Source organism: Hoplias malabaricus, chromosome 4 (genome assembly GCF_029633855.1).
Source record: "Hoplias malabaricus isolate fHopMal1 chromosome 4, fHopMal1.hap1, whole genome shotgun sequence".
NCBI lineage: Eukaryota > Metazoa > Chordata > Actinopteri > Characiformes > Erythrinidae > Hoplias > Hoplias malabaricus.
In genome coordinates this window covers 1,008,399-1,034,888 of record NC_089803.1, presented here as the reverse complement: position 1 = coordinate 1,034,888, position 26,490 = coordinate 1,008,399, and the positions used below count along the sequence as shown (strand labels likewise).

Sequence of the window (26,490 nt, the reverse complement as noted above, 5' to 3'; positions counted from 1 at the left end):
ACTTCTCTTGCTCTAAGAGCGTGAGAGGACACAGTGGAGAAAGACAGTCCAGAGCTTTGTAGATGTTCAGTCTGTGTTCAACTAAGAATCAGTTAAAGATCTATTAAATGAAACTGAAGTGGACGTGTCGGACAGAGCTGAGGATGTTTTGTCCAGTTCTGATTCTTCTGGAACACTAGGATAAGATCATAAACACAGGGACTCTTATTCTGTAATAGCTACTGTCCTCAGTTCAGTCCTAACTGAAGATCTGATGAGAACTAAACAGATGAGATTAAGATGAGATTTTCAGAAACAGGAGCGCACATGATCCACTGTTTGAAGATGAACTGATGAAGGAGTGGAATCAGGTGTGTTTCTGCTTTATTGGAATGAAAAGCTGCAGTAACAGCGCCTCTTTGTGGAGAAGATTAGACCCTGCTGATCTGTGCAGCTGAATTCTGTGTGTTATAACGGCAGTGGAACATTCATTATATATCTAGGATTTCCTACTGAATATGGATCCAGAACAGTCTGAATAATTAGTAATATCTGATGATGTAATGTATTGATCAGGTTCTCCACATTATTCAGTCTGTGTTCTGATTCTCCACAGAGTCCAGAAGAAAACTCCTGACAGGACCAGGAAGAATATGGAGTCAATATTCAAGGTGTGTGCGTAAAACACTGGAGGTGTGTGTGTGTTCAAGTTCAAGTTCAAGAAGTATATTGTCATTTCAGCAGTATACAGTGTTTACAGTACACAGTGAAATGAAATAGCGTTCCTCCAGGACCAAGGTGCTACATAAGACAATACACAACATTAAAGTGCAACTAGTGCAAACATAAAACAGTGCACACACATTAAAGTGCAAAAGACATAGAACATAAAACAATACACAACATTAAAGTGCAACTAGTACAAAGCTAGTGCAACATAAAACAGTGCATACACATTAAATTGCAAAAGATATGGCTAAGAAAAATACAAAACAATATCCATACAGTACAATACAATACAATGTAATACAAGACAAGGCAAAAACCATAAGTACGGAGGGGGTGAGGGAGAGAGAAACTGCAATTTAAAGTGTATTTGTGCTGTAAACGATAACTGGATGTAAACATGATGTAAACCGGACTCGTGTAAACAGTACACTCATTTTCAGTCCAACAGACCAGTGTTTGCGTGAAGAAATGTGTGTGTGTGTGTGTGTGTTTCTTCAGTTCAGTCTCAGTCTCTAGGTGTTTAGGAGTCTGATAGCATGTGGGAAGAAGCTGTTACGGAGTCTGGATGTGAGGGCTCGAATGCTTCGATACCTTTTTCCAGACGGCAGTAGGTTGAAGAGTGTGTGTGAAGGGTGTGTGTGATCTCCCACAATGCTGAGTGCTTTGCGGGTGCAGTGAGTGGTGTAGATGTCTGTAATGGAGGGAAGAGACACACCGATAATCTTCTAAGCTGTCCTCACGATCCGCTGGAGGGACGTGCGATCTGCCACAGTGCAGTTCCCAAACCAGACAGTGATGCAGCTGGTCATGATGCTCTCGATGACTCCTCTGTAGAAATTGGTGAGGATTGGAGGGGGGAGATGAGCCTTCTTCAGCCTTCGCAGGAAGTAGAGGCGTTGCTGGGCTTTCTTTTTGATGTTGCTGGTGTTAGTGGACCAGGTGAGCTCATCCGCTAGGTGAACACCAAGGAATTTGGTATTCCTGACAATCTCCACAGCAGAGTTGTCGATGTTCAGCGGCGAGTGCTCACCCCTTGTTTTTCTGAAGTTTTTTTGTGTGTTCCAGTGTTGTTATTATAGGACAGTAATAAAGGCTACTGTTTATTCACTGTAGCAGTGTTGTGATGTAGAGTTTGGTGATGGACAGTGATTCTGGATTTTCTTAGAATAATAAAATATAAATCATTATCACTTCCACCCCTCAGCTCACACTGCACTGTCTGACAGACTCTGTGTTAATATTTCTATTTTAATCAGGAGCTGGAGCAGAGAGTGATCTCTGTGGTGAAGAATCATCTGAAGAGGTTTATGAAGCTGCTGAGTGAGGTTTACCAAGCATGCTCCGAGAGAGAGGAGGCAGAAGAGGAGGATGGTGTTACAGACGGAGTGATGAAGATCACACTGAATGTCCTGAGGAACATGAACCACACACACCTCGCTGACACACTGCAGAGCAGTAAGACTTCAGGGTCCTGTCTTTACTCTTTATACACTTTAATAGAAACAGATCTAAGGATCATCATGATGGAATATTAACTTAATCACAAATATATTTTCATTGTGTGAATATTTGTTCTGTGAAAATATATTCTCAAATATAAATAAACTACAGCTGAAGAACTTTTAGGTTTAATTTAATCAAAAACTCTTCATGATCACTACATAATATTTCATATGGTCTTTATAGTTTGTCTAAAACTACATTAAAATATAGATAGGCACTGATTACGTGATCATGGGGCAGATTATTGAGAAGCTGTAGGTAGAGAGCAATTGAGTCACGGCTTGTTCCTGCCCACCGCACAAAACCGGTGTTTACTTCCATCAGTGGCTAGCATCGCTTCAGCGTTTTAGCGCCGTGGAGTCTAATCTTCCTGTTTTTATTGTGATTGTAGTTACTTTTGCTCCGGGAGAAGAGACTGGAGTTGTTCTGCCGTTGCATCCTGGGATTAACTTCGCGACTGAGGAAGGGTTCTGCCTTAAATCTGGCCAGATTAAGATATCTCAGTAGAGAGCGTAGTGTCGTGTCTAAGAACTGGGACAACCTACGTGTCAGGAGCATGTTTATTGTGATGTAAAATACTCTCTAGTTAGACAGCTCACTAGGATTGGGACAGACGCCAAGTCTGCCACAGAAGCAGTCAGAGTGAGTGAGAAGTTACACCCCTCCCCTCTAGAGCTATTTTCTCAGCACTGTAAGGCTCTAAAGCCCTGCTGGAAGTGGATGAGGGTCTCAGGGGGACGGCTGCTGGAATGAAGCATTGACCAGGTCTCCTCAGTGATGGACGTCCAGTGTCTGTGCACCGTTAACATCGCTGCAGGATGAGGGAGTTTCTCCAAAGTCCCTAAAGTGCCCCCACACTCCCCTCCAGTGTCTCGCTGGTATTCTCACCCTCAGAAACAGCTGATGACACTCCACCTGCTGCCCACTGCAGGACGTGGGGTTCTTCAGTACAGTCCTGGTCCTCTGCTAATGATGCTGCATTGTTTATGTTTCCATGGAAACACCACTGAACATAATTCTGTGATTCAACTCTCTCTCAGCTCAGAGTGTTATTTCTTTTGGAGAGGGTCAATATTTATTATTAAGATTTGGTGAATGATCTTCTGTAATGTGTCTGTAATTTGTCACAGTGTGTTTTCAACTGCAGTCACAGACAGTGAATGAATAAATGAATGTTTTCAACAGTGCTAACTAAACTGAAGCTAAACTATGAGTTTATCATTATTACATACTATATGTGTTACAACTAAAAGACTAATTTGCATTAATTAAAAGCATTAATTTGATGAAAAAACATATGAATGCCTATGTTATTTATTATAACAATAGTTATGTATATTATATTTATGGCTAAACTAAACCTAAATTAAAGTTTTTAATATGTGATTGCTTCCTCTTTTGTTAGAACTGGCTCCTTCTCATCAAAAGCTGAAATCAACCCTGAAGGAAAAGTTCCAGAAAATTAATGAAGGAGTCTCTAATCCTGGAAGCTCAGCTCTTCTGAATGAGATCTACACAGATCTGTACATCACAGAGGGCGGGAGTGGAGAGATCAATACTGATCATGAGGTCAGACAGATTGAGACAGTGTCCAGGAGACCAGCAGCACAGGAGAAACCCATCAAATGCAGCCAGCTCTTTAAAGATAAAGCCATCAGAACTGTGCTGACTAAAGGAGTGGCTGGAATTGGAAAAACAGTCTCTGTGCAGAAGTTCATTCTGGACTGGGCAGAAGGAAAAGAAAACCAGGACGTCCTCTTCATATTTCCACTTCCTTTCAGAGAGCTGAACCTGATGAAGGAGAAAACGCTCAGTCTGATGGAGCTTCTTCATCAGTTTTTCAGAGACACAAATGAATTAAAACCAAGAGACTATGATCTCTACAGAGTCCTGTTCATCTTTGACGGTCTGGACGAGTGTCGACTTCCTCTAGATTTCCAGAAAAATGAGGGATTGTGGGATGTAACACAGTCAGCCTCAGTGGATGTGCTGCTGACAAACCTCATCAAGGGAAATTTGCTTCCCTCTGCTCTCCTCTGGATCACATCTCGACCAGCGGCAGCCAATCAGATCCCTCCTGAGTGTGTCGCCCAGGTAACAGAGGTACGAGGGTTCAGTGACCCTCAGAAAGAGGAGTACTTCAGGAAGAGGATCAGTGACCAGAGCCTGGCCAATCAAATCATCTCCCACATCAAGTCCTCCAGAAGCCTCTACATCATGTGCCACATCCCAGTCTTCTGTTGGATCTCAGTCACGGTTCTAGAGAGGGTTTTGGGTGGAGCAGAAGGTGGAGAAACCCCCAAGACTCTGACTCAAATGTTCACACACTTCCTGATCTTTCAGATCAAACACAAGGAACAAAAGTACCAGGGAAAACAGGAGGTTGATCCTCAGAAAACTAGAGAGAGTGTCCTGGCTCTGGGAAAACTGGCGTTCCAACAGCTGGAGAAAGGCAATCTGATCTTCTACGAGGACGACCTGAGAGAGTGTGGCATTGATGTCAGAGAAGTGTCAGTGTATTCAGGAGTCTGTACCCAGATCTTCAGAGAGGAGTTTGGGCTGTACCTGGGGAAGGTGTTCAGCTTTGTCCACCTGAGTGTCCAGGAGTTTCTGGCTGCTCTTTACGCATTACTCTCCTCCATCAGCAGAGATGAACCAGAACAGAGTTCCACTGATCTCTCTGGGATCTTTAGAGCATCTACCATGTCAGAGTTCCTGAATTCTGCAGTGGACAAGGCCTTACAGAGTGAGAATGGACACCTGGACCTTTTCCTCCGGTTCCTTCTGGGCCTCTCACTGGAGTCCAATCAGACCCTCTTACTAGGAATTCTGACTCAGACAGGAATCAGATCTCACAGCAGAGAGAAGACAGTCCAGTACATCAAGAAGAAGATCAGGGAGAATCCCTCTCCAGAGAAAACAATCAATCTGTTCCACTGTCTGAATGAACTGAACGATCATTCTCTAGTGCAGGAAGTCCAGGCATACCTGAACAGAGGAGGTTCTCTCAGTGGAGTCAGGTTCTCTCCTGATGGTGGTGTTTGTGTTGCTGAATTCAGAAGAAGAACTAGATGTGTTTGACCTGAGGAAATATAATCCATCAGAGGAAGGTGTTCTGAGACTGCTGCCAGTGATCAAAGCATCCAGAAAAGCTGTGTGAGTTCATCATTAATAAATGTTTATTATACTTTTAGATTTACTGCTGAATTTTCTCTCATTGTCTGAAATCCTTACACTGTTTGATTTGTCTTTCTCACCGTCCTCTCTCTCATTTGTCCCTCACTACAACTCCCATGTCTCCACGGGTGATCACATAAATGGGGACATCTGTCCTCCACTCGATATAGGAGGGAAATCCTGACAACATTAAAACTGAAGTGAAGACAACAAAATTAATATACAAATACGTTTTACTATTTATTTTTCCAAACTTGTGCAAAAATATCATGATAAATTTAAAAACAAAAACAAAAAAATACTATAAAAAACTATTATAATCACAAACACCATACATTATATCAGTAATAATACTCGTAATATACTGCATGACCAATCAAAACTACAGTATTAATGCAGTAATTAAAACATTTCATGTTCTTATAATGTGCTAATATACTGCATAGATTATGTCATATCACGTTACTTTTACTAATAACTATTTAAAGCTGGAAGCAAGTGATTATGATACAGAAATGTGCAACTTATAGAAATAACTGATGCTGTAATCATGTTTAGATATATTACAAGATAAGCTACTTACAGTTTTATTTGTGTTGTATTTTTTTATAAAGTGATTCAAGATAAATATAACGTTACTATAAAACATGTAACTACTGAAAGCATTTTGTATTGTTTCATTTTTATCCTGTGTTTAGATGTCGTACATTTCTATTTTCTGAGTTAAACCTCTAAATACACACTGGGTAGCACGATCTGACCAAGTAGCATAACCTGACAGGTATTAGTCTGCTCAGCTAATGGTGCTGCAGTTAGAGAACAGGTTTTGAATAGCGGTGCTATACACACATTTCTGACTAAACATTTGCCCTCACAAATTCCTCACGTTCATGTCATAGCAGCAGTGTCGTATGTTAGTCTGTAATATGTGCATAACATACCTCTCAACAATCACTTAAAGATGGTTAGTAATTGAAAGGTCTTGTGAGAGCAGGTTGGCAATTCTACAAACAAACTGAGAGCAGGGTTGCCAGGTCCAGCAAAAATATCCAGACTAAAGTCCTAGAAATATGGGAGATGGGCAAAATATAAAAACACAACTGAGGTCCAGACCTCTGTCTCCTCGTAGCTGGTTACAGCCATGCTCACACTGTGCACTACACGCACATCAGCAAATACTTATTTATTAATTACCAACACTAGCTTTGTTAGTTTAAGTTAATTTTAATAATAAAACATATTCCAGTAGGGCTGTGTGAGAATGTTATGATACGATACAAATCACGATACAGGGGTTAGGATTTGATATATTTAAAATGTCATCAGAAATTTTTATCTTAGAAATGAAAGAGATTGCAAGATTCCTAAAAATAAACAAAACAAAAAATACATACACAAGTGAACATGTATGTAATATGTATTGCCTTTGTTGTGGAATCCAAAAATTCACAATAAGCTTTCTAAGCCGCTCTAGCTTTCACACATACAGAAACAAACACAACATTAACCAGACTGGTAAAGTCCCAATCAGCACATGTAAGAACAGAGCAAGAAATGATTCTCCTGCACAAGCACTGCTCCACGCTTCATCTCCCACTGTGAGAATGCTCCTGACACAGAAAATCGTCCACAGTGTGCTTCATGTGTTAAAGTACTACTCTGGGACATCTCCGGACCTGAAACTCCGCTGGAGCCCATGCTATACTTGGCCAAAGCCATCAGATAGGTTCAATAATGCTAACATTAGCAGTATGTTCTGAAGTTACTTGTTTACAATGGGGTGGGAGAGTCTAATGACTGAAGACAGTACAACAGCGCACTCTAGCAGTCAGGAGTTTAAAAACTGTCAGAAGGAAATATCAGGCTACAATCATCCAGTGAACATTTTCTAGTTTCAAAAAGAAGGGACCTTATCACCACACCACTTGCTGTATTTACTCTGATTTTACAGACTAGTTGGGTGTAATCTCACAGAGGACTCCTGTGAAACTCTGGGATCAGCTCTACAGTCAGTAAACTCCTCCCTGAAAGAGCTGGACCTCAGTAACAATGACCTGCAGGATTCAGGAGTGGAGCTGCTCTCTGCTGGACTGAAGAGTTCACGCTGTAAACTGGAGACTCTCAGGTAAATCCCTCTGTAAAGTCAATCCTGAAGGAACAAGTAGATTAAAAACTTTAACTCAAGTTACAAACAATATACCAATCCAGTGAACTTATTCTAAATAAAAAAAGAAGCATATGGACAGTATCATCACTCCATGTCTTCATACCATGTGCTGTATTTACGCTCTTTTTTAGACTAGTTGGGTGTAATCTCACCAAGGACTCCTGTGAAACTCTGGGATCAGCTCTACAGTCCGTAAACTCCTCCCTGAAAGAGCTGGACCTAAGTAACAATGACCTGCAGGATTCAGGAGTGGAGCTGCTCTCTGCTGGACTGAAGAGTTTACTCTGTAAACTGGAGACTCTCAGGTAAAACTTTCAAAATATGGGTTTCAAATAAAGTATTGTTTTCAGAATTTGGTATGGAGTTGTTTATTTTATTGAAGTTACACTCATATTTATTTAGAAGTGTTTTTGATTCAGCTTATTAATTTATCTTTTCAAAGCCACATTACTGTTTTTCAAAATCTTATCTTTTCTTTCCTTTCTCTTTCTTATTATTATTCTATTCGCAAAATGTAAAATGCTACTCCTCCAAGGGTTTTCATGCTACAGCCACAAAATGTCACATAGTCATAGATCCTATACCAACTCAGGTTGCTTGTGCTTTTTGGATCCAACTTACGGATTTTATGAGCTTCTAAAGTGGGAATTTACCCCATAGCAATACATTGGCCAAAATTTCAACATTTCAAGTTGAAATGTGATTTAAAATGGTCTGTCCCAGACACACCGAGATGCAACACATCTCGCACTCATCCATTTGTGTGTTTTTACCCTGCAATGATGCCAGCAATACATGACAAGCCAAATTCACAAAGTTCTTGAATTTTCACCCTCTAGTTTAATATTTTATGTACAAACCGGATTCCAAAAAAGTTGTGACACTAAACAAATTGTGAATAAAAACTGAATGCAATGATGTGGAGGAGCCAACATCTAATATTTTTTTCAGAATAGAACACGAATCACAGATCAAAAGTTTAAACTGAGAGAATGTATCATTTTAAGGGAAAAATATGTTGTTTCAAAATTTCATGGCGTCAACAAATCCCAAAAAAGTTGGGACAAGGCCATTTTTTACCACTGTGTGTCATCCCCGCTTCTTCTTACAACACTCAACAGACATCTGGGGACAGAGGAGACCAGTTTCTCAAGTTTAGACAGTTTCTCCCATTCATGTCTAATACAGGCCTCTAACTGTTCAATCATCTTGGGCCTTGTTTGTCGCACCTTCCTCTTTATGATGCGCCAAATGTTCTCTATAGGTGAAAGATCTGGACTGCAGGCTGGCCATTTCAGTACCTGATCCTTCTCCTACGTAGCCATGATGTTGTGATTGCTGCAGAATGTGGTCTGGCATTTCTTGTTGAAAAATGCAGGGTCTTCCCTGCAAGAGATGACGTCTAGATGGGAGCATATGTTGTTCTAGAACCTGAACATAGTTCTCTGCATTAATGGTGCCTTTCCAGACATGCAAGCTGCCCATGCCACAAGCACTCACGCAACCCCATACCATCAGTGATGCAGGCTTCTGAACGGAGCATTGATAACAACTTGTGTTATCCTTGTCCTCTCTGGTCCGAATGACATGGCGCCCCAGTGTTCCATAAAGAACTTCAAACTGTGACTCATCTGACCACAGAATAGTCTTCCATTTTGCCACACTCCATTTTAAAAGACCCCTGGCCCAGTGCAAACGTCTGAGCTTGTGGAGCTTGCTTAGAAATGGCTTCCTCTTTGCACTGTAGAGTTTCAGCTGACAATGGCAGATGGCACGGTGGATTGTGTTCACTCCCAGCAGGCACAGGACATCAATTTGACATCAGAAACGCATTGGTCTTTAACGTTGGACAGATGTTGAGTTTTAGTTGGAAATGAAAATTGGGTTGACGTCTAAACCCAACGTTTCTTTGACAACAAGCTTCAACGTTGGACAGATGTTGAATTTTTGTTGGAAATTAAATTGGGTTGACGTCATAGCCTGACGTTGCCTTGACTACAATTTTCAACGTTGGACAGACGTTGAATTTTAGTTGGAAATTAAAATTGGGTTGACGTCTAAACCCAACATTTATGTTATATCAAGACTCAACGTTGGATAGATGTTGAAATATGGTTAGTAATCAAAATCAGATATTACTTAAAAATTAATGTAAGGATGACATCAAGCTCCAATGTTGTATAGATGTTGTTTTAGTTGTAAATGAAAATCAGGTCAACGTCTAAACCCAATATTAAACACAACACTGGTGTGACATCAAGACTCAACATTGGTTAGATGTTGAAATATGGTTAGTAATCAGATATTACCAAAAATTAAAGTTAGGATGATGTCAAGCTCCCATGATTTATAGACATTGATATGATGTTGGAAATAAAAGTTGGGTTGACATCAAAACCCAACATTGGTTAGATGCTGAATCATGGTTAATCATTAAAATCAGATTTAACTCAAAAGTTACATCAGGATTTCATAAAGCTACAATGATGATTTGTTTTTGGAAATGAACACTTGGTTGATGTCAAAATCCATCTTTGGGTAGATGCTAAATTATGGTAGGTAATCAAAGTCAGACATCACTTAAAATTTAACATGATGACATCAAGCTCCAATGCTACACTGTAAAAAATAAAAAACTTGTAAATTTTACAGTAAATTTTACAGCAGATTTCCCAGCCATTTACTGTATTTTTACAGGAACACTAATGTATATCAACTTTACAAAATACTACTGTAATTGAATAACACAACACTTTACTGTAAATATTGGGATTTACCAAATCACACAAATAGTGACCATAACCCATCATGAAAAATGTAATAAAAAAAATATGTAATCTGGATTACTAAAACTTTGTATTTCAAATATCATCAGTGAACCCAACATGTTACTGATCAGCCACACTTAGAGTCAGTTTTGCGTTGAACATGACCCTTTAAATAAAATTATATTCAAAGTCCATCAGTCAGTTTCTTTAAAGAGAGGATACACACGGATGCATGGTTCAGGACTTCTTGGTTGCTCTTGACGTTGACCACCCCTGGGGATTTGTACCAATGAGGCATCTATAAAAAAAATTCCATAATTAGTAACATAGCATGTGGAAATAAAGGCACAAAAAAGTTGCAATAAAAATTGTGTACACACAGCTTAGAGGATACAGTAAGGGGAAGATCAGATGGCATCATGGGCAAGACAATTTTTAAAACTAAACATAGCACAAAATTTATGTTTGGTAGATTATAACTTTGTTGTATCAATGCTTCTTGGCAATAAATCTTATACTGTTGGAATCCTGTTAATTTCCATTTGAAATGGTGCCACAATTGTAAGGAACAAGCATTTATGGGATGAGCAGTAGAGATGAGTATGTGGGTTGTGCCCATTAAACATTAGCCCTATCCTCTCTGCCGATGCCAAACAGCTTATTCTGCCATTGACTCGTTTGGTGGGTTGTGACTGGCTGATTGAAGTTTGAAGAAACAAGACATATTGGCAATCTAATAATTTATTCATTTAACAAATAGGAGTCTCAATAGCGTGTGGAAGAACCATAAACAGCCAAAACAGCCCAGTACCTTCTCCTCATGATGGTCACCAGCCTGGTTACACACTGCTGGTTATACACGTGGTTGTGTTGGTCACTGTGGCATGAACAGCACGCCCAAGCTGATCCCACAAGTGTTCATTGGGGTTGAGGTCAGGAGCTGGCAGGCCATTCCATCCTCTCCACTACCAAATTCTGGAGGTAGTCTCTGATAAACACCGCTCTGTGGAGGATAGGATTTGGTCCCAGACTCTGGAGATATGGGATTGACACTGGTTGTATAATTTCATCTCAACATCTTTTTCTGCATTGACAGTGCTTCCAATGATGATAAGCCTTGTTTTTTGAGTGCAGGATACACCATCACACCATCACACAAAATAAGCTGTTTGGCACTGGCAGTGAGTATTTGACACATTTTTCACTGGCGCAACCCACAGGATCAGCTCTACTGCTCATCCCACAAAAGCATGTTTCTTAAAAATGTGGCACCATTTAAGGACCCTATGTATATAGCTATTTTGTCATTCCACTTTTTATTCAGTGCCTCTTTCAGTTGCATTTAAACAGTAATTATGTGACATAGCCATATTGAATATGTTGTTTTATTTTCTAAAGACCCTTCGCTACTCAAATATGTAATCACTTGAGGTTTTCATGCTGACCGATGAAGTATTTTTTCCATAAATTGGTCATGTTTTGACCAAACTTTTACTAGCGCCTGCTTTTTTTTCATATTTCTCAATGTACAGCCTTGAAATCTTACTTCCACATCAGATATCTTGACACAGATTGTTAGTGTGAGGTGTCTGTTAGTTGAAAACATAAGAATTTTTGATGGTAATTTATTACATCTCATATTACTGTGACAAAATAAATTTGTAGCATCAGACGGACATATTTTTCTTGATATTCTAAGCTCTGGGATGTATGACTGATAAAGCTCTGACAGTCACAGCAGGCCCAGACTTTCAGGAATTTAGTTCAGGGCAAATATGGACAATATCTCAACAAATAAAAAATATTTTGGTACTTTGGCAGTTTTCTCAGCTGCTGATAATAATAAGAGTTATTATTATTATCTTTTAGAAATATGATGAAATAAAACTTGTTTATTTAGAAAACACACAATAAATAATTATTTAAGTTTTTAGTTTATATTTGTTGATCTAATGCAATATTATTTGATGTGAAACCTACAAATACCTTGAAAAACTATAAATCAATAATAGTAATATGTTTTTGCTGATGACTCATATTTTTCTGCCCAGAGACAGTGGGTTGACGTCATGTGAGTCAAAACGAAACTGAAAGTAAACACCGTCTTTCTTGTCCCTATGCAGCATCTTCATTTATGATTATAGTGAATATGATTACAATCTTTCATGACAATAACATAACACACAGATTTTGAAGGAGCGCCTTGATTTTTAGGTGGTATTTCACACTGGATTACTCTCAGAGGCTTCACAGCACCGCAATGAGAGCGCTATTTTTAGAAACGATAGGATCTGCACTTTCTAACGGTATACGGAGCTCACAGACGCATTCAGACATTCAAGACTTACAAAGCTGATTATATAAGTTGTGTTTCTACCACTGCAGACTGCGGAGTTCGAGTTGAAAGGGTTAAAAGGGAAATTAACAGTAATGTAACGTATAAGGTATACGTTTTATTGGCAAGAAGCACTATTACAACAAAGAAATAATCTACCAGACACAAATTTCCTTACTTTTTGTGCTATGTTTAGTTTTCTGCAAGTAATCAGATGAAATGAGTGAGATAAAGATGAATTACATTAATAATTACAGTTAGATAATGCAGCATGTCCTATTTGGTGCTAAAAATAAACACTAATACTTTACATTGTATTTTGTTATGGGTTTCATAATGTCATATCATATCATATATCTCCATTTCTTTTAGGCATATCGAGATATGAATATTTGGTCATATCGCCCAGCCCTAGTTGTCGCTTGCTCACACTTTTTGCAGTGAAGACTGAGAATAGATATTAATACGAACTCAACAAAAACATTTTTTTCTTAAAGTACTGCAATTTCAATTTGATACATGATCTAAAAGCCATGTAGACAGATATGCTATGCAATAATTCAATGTATCATAGTAATCAGAAAATCCTGTATTTGACCTTTAATTTCACATATCAAAAGCACAATTTTCAACTGGATCAAATGATTCCCACAATGACCCTGATTAGAATTAAATGGTTGCAGCAGATGAATGAATGATTGAATGAATGACCAGTAACTGCTCTTCATAATAATTTCATAAACAATTATCCAACAGAAACGGGTCAAAATTTTAATAATTTAATAATAATCATAATAATAATAATAATCTTAAAATTTTACCTTCAGATAATTTTTTTATCCATTTTCATACATGGGGTTTCTGCATCAGTAAAGTTATCATATTTCAAGGTTTTTATATTTATTAATACTTTTAATTACAGGTAAGATAACATAAAATAGAGGCTAGTTTAATTCAGAGAAGGAAGTAAATAAGTAGAGAGAGAAAGAAAATAAAAAAATTAAAAGAATAAAATTTTTTACTTCTGGATTAACTCAATTATACATTAAATTTCCTGTCGATAATGGAGATTGAAATTTTAGTACAAGGAGAATAGGGCTGCCTTTCCAGCAATTAATGGAGGCTTGAGCAAACATAGGTCACTTGTCCTTCCACTGTCAGCAAATATCTTGCATTGGTCAAAAATTCCACTGTAATTATAATTCAAATGTTTCTTAAACATTTGTCATTCTGGAGTATTTTGACAAATCTTGCAATTATATATACATACCCAGAAAAACATCTGAGGACTCACAGGCAGGTTAAGGGTTTCAAAATCAGCAGCTGTGTCACTTGCCTAAATGATGAGAATATCAATTCTTTTAAGTCTTCAACATTTACCATTGCAGTTTTCAATGACATGTCAAATTAAAACCTATATGATACAGCCTAGTCTAGTTTCAGTTTTGCTGTTTTAATGATACCTGTAAATGTGAGCCTTAAATGCAGCCAACTTGTCATGGCACGACAAGACTCTCCACATTTAAAACATAGTACAGAGAAATAAGATGTCATTTCATATGCACTACAAAAATCAACACACTACATTTGTGATCACAGAACTGGTAGCCAACATTTAGTATTTAGACACTTTGAATTTAATACTCATAACTAAACTCTGATAAATAATTAAAATGTACACACAAAAACACTTAGCCAAGCTAATTAATTTACTAGTTTTGTATACCTGGCTAGCAAGTAGGTTCTTCCCTTTAAAATCTTACTATGAACTAAATAACAAAAATAGGAGTCTCAAATCAGATTTGGAATAGTACGGAGCCCCTAAAGGGACTGGGGGAAAAATAAAAAGAGAGGGAAAAGAGTTCCCTCACAAATATTTGCATTCCCTCACAAACATAATTGCATTCCCTCGCAAATACATTTCGCTCCTTTGCAAATGTTTTATGATACACAATTGTCTTTGTTACTGAGCCCCTAAAAGGGACTTGGGGGAAAAAGACTTTTGCGTTCCTTTGTAAACACAATTGCGTTCCCTCGCAAATAGTTTTGGAGCCCACAATGTGCAAATACATTGTGGGCTCCATAGTACTGTGCTTGCTGTTGATCTTTGATCTTGGACTGAAATATAAAGACATAACATCTCTTCTTAGTAGAAAACTTGGATATGTTATTGGGGAGCGCCAACTGAAATGTTTGTTGCTGTGTTGTTAGTTGCTATGAAATGAGGATGAGAGAATTTAAAGTGCAAGCGCATGGACAAAGGTTACCTGAACAGTATAGAGATACAGACAATGAACAGTTTCCAAACAGTGGGAGAGAAAGGAGAGTGAACACCCACATAAATGTGTAGCTATTGGTAGTGTATTGGAGTAATGTGTGTATGTATGTAAAAGTCAGTTCTGGCAGAATATGGTATCCTGTTTTACTGCAGCTTTAAAAAAACAAAATAACCAGATAAAACAAAATGCATGGTGTAGCTACCATGTCTCTCTAAAAGTCAATCCTCAACATGCCCTGAGATCTCTCTGTGTTGTGCCACTGCCTTACTCCCTCCATCTTTTTATTGAATGACTGGATTTTTGCGAGAGACTTTGCTTGGTAAAGGTTTTTCGTTAAGATTATTAGCTTGACCACTACCCCAGTCAATAACAATAAAAAAGCCCAGCCGTCCACACTTTTACTTTCTTTCATGAAGCCGCCTACATCTCATACACCTGTTAGTATGGAGATACGTGGAACTACGGCGTTCTGACTAGCACTTTCAGGATGCCACTAAATGTATATAAACTTGTTGTTCACAACTTTCTCTGATGTTTGGCAGTTCCTTACAGATGTATGAACGATTCGCACTGGCAATGAAATTGTGTGTTAGTAGAGATAAATAAATACATATATAATATCTGTTTCAAGTGGCTGGATTTCCCTGGAAACTGCACTGTCCTGATGTGTTGACTGAGCCACAAAGACAATTGTGCATCATAAAACATTTGCAAAGGAGCGCAATGTATTTGCAAGGGAACGCAAAATGTTTTGCGAGAAAACGCAATTGTGTTTGCGGGGGAATGCACACATTTGCAAGGAAACGCAAATATTTGCAAGGAAACGCAAAAACAAAAGTCTTTTTTTTTTCCCCCAGTCCCTTTAGGGGCTCCGTAGAATGGAGCTCAAAATTCTGCAGCAAAATACAGTAGCCTATAATTCTCAATACGACACAAAGTAAAATCTATTTCACAGCAAAATCTCCCCCCATGTTGCACCTTATTCACACCAGACACTCCAAATATGTATTAGCTAATAATCTGGAATGGAGTTTGTCTGTAGCTAACATTACATGTTCTACGTTTACAATTCTCTGTTATAATGAACGTAGCTAATTTTACCAAAGGGACCAATATCAATGACCAGAATCCCTTTCCATCTCTATGTTTATATTTCCCTCTGTTCTCTTCTTTAAAAAGCATTATTCTGCAAGCTAACTAAAACTTGAATACTACCAGCAGAAGGCTAAAACTGGACTTTGAGGACTTTACAATTGTTTGTACAGTTAAATAATCGTTCTCTACCTGGTGGTCTCTACTGCGCTAAATATAAATAAATCATGCTACGACTGACCTGTCCTTTCACCGGCAGCCTGATTTAATGGAGCAGAACCCTCTCTTTGTTTTCTTCCCGCTTCTTCTCTCCTACCTTTCCCTCAGCCTCCTGCTTGTAACCCATCACAAAACTGGTGATATCTCAGGTTCCAATCCCCTCCAACAGACTAATTTGAGGGGGGAAACGCCAGTTGACAATACCTGCGATGAAAAAACAATTAACATATTTTGGGAGCAAACAAGTGCTCCCAATCTAGGCAGGCAGGAACACAAGGCAGGAACAAACCCTGGAGGGGTCGCCAGTCCTTTGCAGTGTGACACACACTCATACATTCACACCTATGGACAGTTTTGAGTCACCAATCCACCTAAAAACACACCAAACTACTCACACTCACCGGCACTCCAGGACCCTAGAGCTGCGTGACAGCGACAGTACCTGAAGCACCATTATGCTGCCCCAAGCTGCAATGTTAAGAATCCAAAATGCAGTGTCTTCAAAACATCATTCTGATGCCATATTGACATAACAAAATTCAATTGTGAGATACCATGGTCTTCTCTGGATTCTCTGGTCTTGTCTTGTCTACCCGGGGTCTCTCTAACGCCGCTCTTCGAATTACAAATCAGAAATGGAATTGATCAGCTGGTCTCTCAACGCATTTGACACCATCTTCTCAAGGAGAAGTTTGGGCACGTGGGAGCCCTCATGTCCTGATGGAACGACGCTGGCTGGATATACCATGGATGGATGGGAGAAGTGGCGCGTGGTATGTCTCTCTCCATTGAGGACATCGAAGATGTATACCTATTTTGTTTTATGATCGTGGGATTTCTGCTGATTGGATTAGGTGGTGCCCTGGTCTATCGGAAAATTAGAAGAGTTGAGTTAGTTGTAAACAGCCCAAAGAAACTGACCAACATGATTGATGGGATGGGCAGAGCCGTTGGCGCACAGACTGGGACTGTGAGTAGAAGCTTTGATTCCATCAAGGAGCAACTAACGGCTTTGAACGCCAAGATTGAACGTCTGGAAGACCAGTGCAAAATTGGAACTTTGAATCAGAGGGACTATTAGCTCAAAATTCAGCTAACATCTCTGATTCTAACAAGCTGAACTTTATCTGTTTTGGCTGCCCCTGCTATCAGTGGCCTTGGCTGCTGATAGTTTCAACTCCTCCAGAAGGAACGTCGTCATGGAGATCCGCTGCACCTCCCCTGTCTGAGCTGTGGGCTCAAGGACACGTGACTGCTACTACATCTGGACATTTTCACGAACTGAACCTGCCCCCCCCCCTTGAACACGCCTTCTACTGCTTATGTCTACATCACTGAAACTATCTGTGTGTACTGCTTTGTGTGCTAAAGGTGTTGTTTTTTTCAAGATCACACACTGTGCTTCTCAAGGCACAGTCTGGGACCTACTTTTTTTTACCACCACTTCCCTGTTGTAATCCTGCTGTTTTTCTAACTGTAAGATGGCGCGGTGCATCTGCTGCCATCGCGTCTGTTGCGCAGACCTAACCCCTGTTGGGCGAGTGGACAGACGAAACAATCTTTTTTCGCTGCAATGTTGTATTTGTATAACTTTGTATGTGACAATAAATTGAATCTAATCTAATCTAATCTAATCTAACCATGACCAAAATCTTCCAAATGTCACATCCAATTTAAAGTTAGAGGAAGTGTTATTATAATATATTGGGTTTATTTTTTATGTAAAATTATAGAATTTAAAATTATAGTCATTTAAAATTAGTTTGAGGAGATCAAAAACTACTGAGATGTTCTTCAGTGGGCAATAATCTGAGAGGTCCAATGGTGGACCAGCAGTGGCCTACCATCAGTGGGTTACCAACATTTTCAAGCCATTGGACAGGTATATGCTTGCCGTCTTAAGAACACAAAACACACTGTATAAAATTGCTGTAGCGAGTTTGCTACTGTATTGTACTGTATTTATAAATACAGTATTTTACTGTGTATTATAATGCATCCTGGGTAACAGACTGGAAGCAGCAATGAAGCAACTAGCTTTACAGTATTTCACTGTATTGTGAGCTGGGGAGGCTGAGGACTGCACATGGCATCTAAAGGTGAGTAACTTATTTACACCATTTATTTAACACTTATTTTATTATTTTGACAACGAAAATATAGCTTAGATTGCTTTTGACAATTTGTTTATTATAAAATTTTGGTCATCCGATGTCACGACCAGCATTCAACCGGATATCAATGTCTTTTGACGTTGGTGGCCAGCTGGGCTGACAATGCTTTCTGGAAGTATTCCTGAGCCCATTCTGTTATTTCCTTGACTGTGGCATTCCTGTTTCCTGAGATCACGAGCATCCAGTAGAGTTTTATGGCCTTGACCCTTACGCACAGCCATTGTTCCAGATTCTCTGAATCTTTTGATGATGTTATGCACGGTTGATGATGATAACTTTACATTTACATTTACATTTATGCATTTGGCAGACAAAGCAACTTACCAAGGAGGATCTAACATTCAAACTACAGCACAAATTATACAGAATACCTTACATTGAGTGCAATATGCCAGGAAGTAATAAGTGCATTAAAGAAAGACTTTTAGTGCAAAAAATACTTTCGGAAGAGTTGGGTTTTCAAGGATTTCTTGAATGCGGAGATGGTTTCTGTTGCTCTGATAGTGCTTGGAATCTCATTCCACCAGCGTGGTACCAGAGATGAGAATAGCCTCGACTGACCTGTATGGGGGGTTGGCCGTGTTAGTAGGCGCTCCTTTGAGGAACGGAGAGGGCGGGCGCTAACATATGGTCTTAAGAGTCTATTGAGGTAGATTGAAGCAGAACCAGTGAATACTCTGAAGGCCATCTTTAGTGATTTAAATTTGATGTGAGCAGCTAAGAGTAGCCAATGCAGCTCAACTAATAGGGGTGTGACATGTGCTCTTTTAGGCTGGTTGAAAACCAGGCGTGCTGCAGCATTCTGGATCATCTGTAGCGGTCTCACAGCACAGGCCGGAAGACCTGTCAGGAGGGCGTTGCAATAGTCAAGACGAGAGATTACTAATGTCTGAACAAGGAGCTGTGTTGCATGTTGAGTTAGATATGGCCTAATCTTCCTTATGTTGAATAGGGAGAAGCGGCACGATCGAGATACAGTGGTAAAGTGATCTGCGAAGGTCAGCTGGTCATCAACCATGGTTGGAGTCAAGAAGGTTATGTTGGGAGAGGAATTTTGTTGTCTGCTTAAAGACAGCTCTTTCAATGATTTTAGACAGGAAGGGGAGGAGAGAGACTGGTCGGTAGTTCTCTACTATAGAAGGAGTAAGAGAAGGTTTTTTGAGTAGAGGTCTTACTTGAGCTTGCTTGAAGGTGTTTGGAAATGTTCCAGAGGTTAGTGAAGATTTGATTACATGAGTGGCTGCGGACACAATGCACGGAGCTATGGTTTGCAGTAGGGTGGTAGGAATGGGTGGTATGTAGGACGGCCGCCTCTAAGAAGATTTGATACCTCGTCTTCTGTGAGAGGAGTGAAAGAAGGGAAGGAAGCAGTAGGTTTAGGAGGATTCAAAGGGAGAGCTGGAGGCTGTGTAGAAGGGTCAGAAAACCAGCTGCTGATTGCAGCAACTTTGCTGGTGAAGAAGTCAGCAAATGCGTCAGCATTGAGGTTGGTTGCAGGTGGTGGAGGTGGAGGGTTCAGTAGAGACTTGAAGGTTGAAAACAGCTTCCGGGTGTCAGTAGCATTGATGATTTTGTCTTTTTTGCAGAGGTGACGTTTGATGAGAAGTCTGACAGCAGAGATTGCAGTTGTGTCAGGTGTGATGGGTCTTTTGTTTTTTGCCAGCAGCTCTGAGGTTAGTGTGCATTGATCGAAGGGAGTCAGTAAGCCACTGGTGGGGGCGCCATGGGTCTTGCAGGTCTGGTAGTCAAAGGGCACAGGCGATCCAAGCAGGAGCTCAGTGTTTTGCAGAGTGACTCTGTGGTGTCATTGACTTCAAGAGATGAGAAGGTGCTGGGGGATGGGAGAGCAGAAGTCACAGGGGCAGATAATTGGGTGGAATATAGGTTGTGGAATTGGGTGGAAGATAGGTTGTGGAGATTGCGCCAGAAGGGGACAGAGGGAGCGGACACAATGGGTTGCATTGAGCTGAATAAAGTAATGGTTAGAGAGATGTAGAGGAGTAACTTTTACAAAGTTAATTAAGCAGTGTTTGGTGAGAATGAGATCAAGTGCATTACCTTCTTTGTGAGTTGAAGGGATGCATACATGTTGTAGCTCGCAGAAATTGGGTGAGTGAGAAGAAATCAGCAGCGGCCGGAGTGTCTAGGTGGATGTTCATGTCACAGAGAATGAGCATGGCACAGTCATGTTCAGGAATGGAAGAAAGCAGGGTGTCTACTTCTTCTAGGAAATCACCCAGTTGCCCTGGGGGACGATATACAGCGATCACATATATTTTTACAGGTATGGCATGGAATTCGAAGGAGCTGTACGAGCTGTACAAGACTGATGATTCAAACTTGGTATATTTCCATGTGTTGTAAATCAATAGCCCCGTACCACCACCTTGTTTACCAGGCCGTGGGGTATGGGAGAATCTGTAGTTGATGGAGAGAGCAGTGGGGGTAGCGCTGTTTTCCGGTTTGATCCAAGTCTCAGTGAGGGCTAGGATGTCTAGCGAAAGATGGTTTGCATAGGCGGAGATGAAGACTGCTTGGTTTACCACAGACTGACAGTTCCATAGACCTATTGACAAGGAATTGGTTATGGGTGTGGATGTGTGATATAGAGAGCGAAGGTTATCGAGGTTTCATTTCCGTCTGTGGAAGTAAAAGTGCCTGCAAGTTCCAGAGAGAGCAGAGATGGGGTAGAGACACATTGTGGAAGGAGAAAAAATAGGCTTTGTTTGTTTGGTGGCCTCGCTTGGGGGAATGTCTTCACACCAGAAAGGCTGAACACAAAGGCTGACGCTTCAGAGTCTTTGACTTAAAAGTCTTTGCTATTTTACGCTGGGTAACACCATTCTGGTATTGCTGCACTATCTTTCTGTGTAACAATGGTGGAATTGGTGATCCTCTTACCATCTTGGCTTCAGAGAGACACTGACACTCTGAGAAGCTCTTTTTATACGGAATCATGTTGTCAATTGACCTAATTAGTGTTAACTGGTCTTCTAGCTGTTCGTTATATGCTCAATTTCCTTTTTCCAGCCACTTATTGCTGCTTGTCCCAAATTTTTTGGGATTTGTTGACACTGTGAAATTTTGAATCAACATATTTTTCCTTTAAAATGTTACATTTACTCAAATTAAACTTTTGATCTGTCATCTATGTTCTATTACAAATAAAATATTGACATTTGCCATCTCCACATCATTGCATTCAGTTTTTATTCACAATTTGTTTAGTTTCCCAACTTTTTTGGAATCCGGTTTGTATATTTTTGAGAATATTTAATTTTTTTTTAGTAGTACGTCACACGCTACAGCCAATAAGGTGATTGATTACTTTGATAAGCTCGGGTAACTCTGCTGATCTGGACCCAGTTCTTCTTTTTGGGTCAAGCAGGCATCATGAGCAGAAGGCATCCATAGAAGAAAGGAAGATAGACAAAAAAAATGGATTTATGTAATAAAAAGCTGCAGTGCTAGCAATTAAACCCCCTTACCCTAAAATATCGAGCTGGTGGACCTGGGAAGCCCTCAGTGGCGAAGAGGAGCATTAATAGCTGTAGGGTGACCAGATCTGGGATGGTGAAAAAGAAGACACACGTCTCGTGGGGGGTGGGGGGTGGTTGATGAGCTCTCATCCCTCGCTGCTGTTGTAGGCTTAGCTTAACCGATATGTGTGCTTTTAGGTCCTTTACACCTTTATTTACTACAAAAAAACATGGGAATTTCTTTTTAATTCATCTGAGAACTTACATTTACGTTTCCGTATAGCTGCTTAAGAAGAGGGTGGGTACATGAGCTTTGCCTGATGTAAACAAGGACTACTGATGTGCAGACTGACCGATTAAATGTTTACAGAGAAGGTTATCGACCAATAACGGTAGCTCTACAGTCAGACCATGCAATCCGAAGATTTTAGGCTACTTCACCACTCCCCCTTCTCACTCAAGCGAACCAAATTGAGTAGGGGAGGTTGGGACTAGTTTGTGAATGAAACTCTTCTTGAAATTCTAATTAAGTTCTAGAAAAATAAAATCCCGGACGTCTGTGAAATTCCGCCTGGACATTTATTTAAGTCTAAAAAAGAGGACATGTCCAGGTAAGAGAGGATGTCTGGTCACCCTAATAGCTGGGATACACTGAGTATTGCATCAGCGAGTTAATTGAGGAGTTGGTGTGTTCTCCCTGCATCAGCGTGGGTTTCCTCCGGGTGCTCTGGTTTCCTCCCACAGTCCAAAAACACACATTGGTAGGTGGATTGGCAACTCAAAGTGTCCATAGTCCACAGGTGTGCATGTGCGTGTGTCTGTGTTGCCCTGTGAAAGATTGGCACCCCCTCCAGGGTGTATTCCTGCCTTGCACCCAATGATTCCACATAGGCTCTGGACCCACCGCGACCCTGAACTGGATAAGCGGTTACAGATAATGAATGAATGAATATAGTAATAACAGTAATATAATAGGTATTAGTCATATTGAATATCCTGCCTGTTTTATTTTATTTTATTTTGTAATATATTATTTACCTTTTCATTAAAAGGAGGCTTTCCCTAACCTCAAAATCTAAGAGCAGTGGTGCAGTGGTGCAGTGTCATCTCTTGCAAGGTGTCATCCTTGGCTCTGTAGATGATCGTAGGTTTTTCTGATTGGCCCACAGTATTATTTTATATTTCTTGTTAATTAACCCTAGATACTTACCTTTGGTATTTAGCCCTGGTATTTAAATGTTGGAAAATACTAACTCATTACTATTTTCTAGTAATTGCTACATTTCTACTTTGTCTTGGGTCCATTCTAAATGTTTTATAACTATGTCCTGCTGCTCAGAATAAAACATATATTTTAACATGTACTAATTAAAAGTAAAAAAAAAACTGTAATTTTAGCTGTAGTGTGTGTTTTGTAAAAGCACTGATTCATTTATAAAAGACTTTAGTAATGTGTGTGTGTGCGTGTGTGTACTGTACAAACCAGATTCCAAATAAGTTGGGACACTATACGAATTGTGAATAAAACCTGATTGCAATGATATGGAGATGGCAAATGTCAATACTTTATTCGTAATAGAACATAGATGACAAAAGTTTAATCTGAGTAAATGTAACATTTTAAAGGAAAAATATGTTGATTCAAAATTTCACAGTGTCAATAAATCTCAAAAAAGGTGGGATAAGTAGCAATAAGTGGCTGGAAAAAGGAAATTGAGCATGTAACATACAGCTGGAAGACCAATTAACAATAATTAGGTCAATTGACAACATGATTCCGTATAAAAAGAGCTTCTCAGAGTGTCAGTGTCTCTCTGAAGCCAAGATGGTAAGAGGATCACCAATTCCACCATTATTGTGCAGAAAGATAGTGCAGCAATACCAGAATGGTGTTACCCAGCGTAAAATAGCAAAGACGTTTAAGTTATCATCATCAACTGTGCATAACAGCATCAAAAGATTCAGAGAATGTGGAACAATTGCTGTGCATAAGGACCAAGGCCATAAAACTCTACTGGATGTTTGTGATCTCCAGGCCCTTAAACATCACTGCACCTCAAACAGGAATGCCACTGTCAAGGAAATAACAGAATGGGCTCAGGAATACTTCCAGAAAGCATTGTCAGTAAACACAATCCACCATGCCATCCGCTGTTGCCAGCTGAAACTATACAGTGCCAAGAGGAAGCCATTTCTAAGCAGGCTCCACAAGCTCAGATGTTTGCACTGGGCCAGGGGTCTTTTAAAATGGAAGACTGTTCTGTGGTCAGATGAGTCACGATTTGAATGTCATCCGGACCAGAGAGGACAAGGATAACCGAAGTTGTTATCAATGCTCCGTTCAGAAGCCTACATCACTGATGGTATGGGGTTGCATGAGTGCTTGTGGCATGGGCAGCTTGCATGTCTGGAAAGGCACCATTAATGCAGAGAATTATGTACAGGTTCTAGAACAACATATGCTCCCATCTAGACGTCATCTCTTTCAGGGAAAACCCTGCATTTTCCAACAAGATAATGCCAGACCACGTTCTGCAGTAATCATAACATCATGGCTACGTAGGAGAAGAATCCGGGTACTGAAATGGCCAGCCTGCAGTCCAGATCTTTCATCTATAGAGAACATTTGGCGCATCATAAAGAGGAATGTGCGGCAAATAAGGCCCAAGATGATTGAACAGTTAGAGGCCTGTATTAGACATGAATGGGAGAGCATTCCTATTTTTAAACTTGAGAAACTGGTCTCCTCTGTCCCCAGACGTCTGTTGAGTGTTGTAAGAAGAAGGGGGGATACCACACAGTGGTAAAAAAATGGCCTTTGTTAACACCATGAAATTTTACATTTTTAAACTTTTGATCTGTGATTTGTGTTCTATTCTGAATAAAATACTAGATGCTGGCACCTCCACATCATTGCATTCAGTTTTTATTTACAGTTTGTTTAGTGTCCCACCTCTTTTGGAATCCGGTTTGTACTACAGCTGTTGTTTCTTTGTGTAAAGTCCATCTGTTCCTTTCTGCAGATTGTCTGGGTGTATGATTACAGATGAAGGCTGTTCTTCTCTGGCTTTAGCTCTGAAATCAAACCCCTTCCACCTGAGAGAACTGGATCTGAGCTACAATCACCCAGGAGAATCCGGAGTGAAGCTGCTCTCTGATCTACTACAGGATCCACACAGTGCACTGGAGAAACTACAGTGAGGGTCTCTCTGTCTCTGCCTCTCTCTTCCTTTCTCTCTCTCTATTTCTCTCTCACTCTCTCTCTCTTACATATAGAGAGCCTGACACCACTTACACAACTACACGAGATTAATCATGTGTTTGTTATAATGACTGTTGTTAAGATAAGAAGATAACACTTCATTGATTCTGAAGGAAATTTTAGTGTCACAATACTGTACATAGTGCACAAGAGAAGACAAACAGAAAGAAATAACAGTAAACAGAGATATAGAAATAGGTTACAAGAGTTACTGTAGCACAACAAAATGACTGGCATGTGGATGGTGGAGCTGAGAGAGTGGACAGTGAGTGGACACCGTGTGTAACTGTAGAACTACAGAGTGACCGGCGTGTGGACATCGGAGCTGAGAGAGAAGACAGTGAGTGGACAAGGTGTGTAACTGTAGAACTACAGAGTGACTGGCATGTGGACGGTGGAGCTGAGAGAGTGGACAGTGAGTGGACACGGTGTGTGACTGTAGAACTACAGAGTTACCGCAGTGTGGATGGTGGAGCTGAGAGAGAGGACAGTGAGTGGACACGGTGTGTAACTGTAGAACTACAGAGTGACCGGCGTGTGGATGGTGGAGCTAAGAGAGTGGACAATAAGTGGACACGGTGTGTAACTGTAGAACTACAGAGTGACCGGCGTGTGAACGGTGGAGCTGAGAGAGTGGACAGTGAGTGGACACGGTGTGTAACTGTAGAACTACAGAGTGACCGGCGTGCGGACGGTGGAGCTGAGAGAGGACAGTGAGTGTAGAAACAAGGAGGTGTTCATTATGTTATGGCTGATGGGTGAACACACTCCTGTAAGTTTGAGCTGTAAAACCACAGAAGTACAGCCCCCCACTGCGGTGATGAGGAGGAGGAGCTGAAGCCCGCGGGGGGCATCACATGACCCCGGTGTTGGGGGAATGCGCTTATTGTTACAGCCCTCATTTCAGGTCGATGTGGAGTTTAATGAGTTTATAAATGTGTGTATTTGATCTTTAGAGTCCAACACGGAGGAATCAGCAGAATGAGACCAGGACTGAAGAAATGTAAGATACACACGCACTGTAACATGCTTAGTTTTGTGTTCTGGTCTGTTTTGTTTCTTGTTTATGCTCCCCTCGTCATGTAACTGTCCTCCCCTGTCTTGTGTCTGCTTCCTATTTGTTCCCAGGTCACGTGATACCCTTTCCTTGTGTTTCTAGTGTCATGTGTCTTTATTAATGTCCAGGTGTTTCTTGTTTGTTTTGTCTTAATATAGTCCTTGTCAGTGTTTCCTGTTGGTGGGTTATTGTATGTATGTTTGCTGTCTGTGGAAAATGGATCAATGGATGTGTTTCACCCCTCTGTTCTGTATGGTCAATGTTTAATGC

At 40.2% G+C, this 26,490-nt stretch overlaps 1 protein-coding gene and 1 pseudogene across 1 annotated transcript in view; one reads left to right on the top strand and one right to left on the bottom strand.

The window, feature by feature from the left end:
* LOC136694204 (zinc finger protein 850-like) overlaps nt 1-26,490 on the bottom strand; it is a 142,589-nt gene that overhangs the window by 17,449 nt on the left and 98,650 nt on the right. Inside the window, exon 5 of the mRNA XM_066667584.1 lies at nt 23,289-23,299. Coding sequence (XP_066523681.1) covers nt 23,289-23,299 — 11 coding nt within the window. The remainder of the gene's footprint in view (nt 1-23,288; nt 23,300-26,490) is intronic.
* LOC136694227 (NACHT, LRR and PYD domains-containing protein 3-like) lies at nt 618-25,102 on the top strand (annotated as a pseudogene).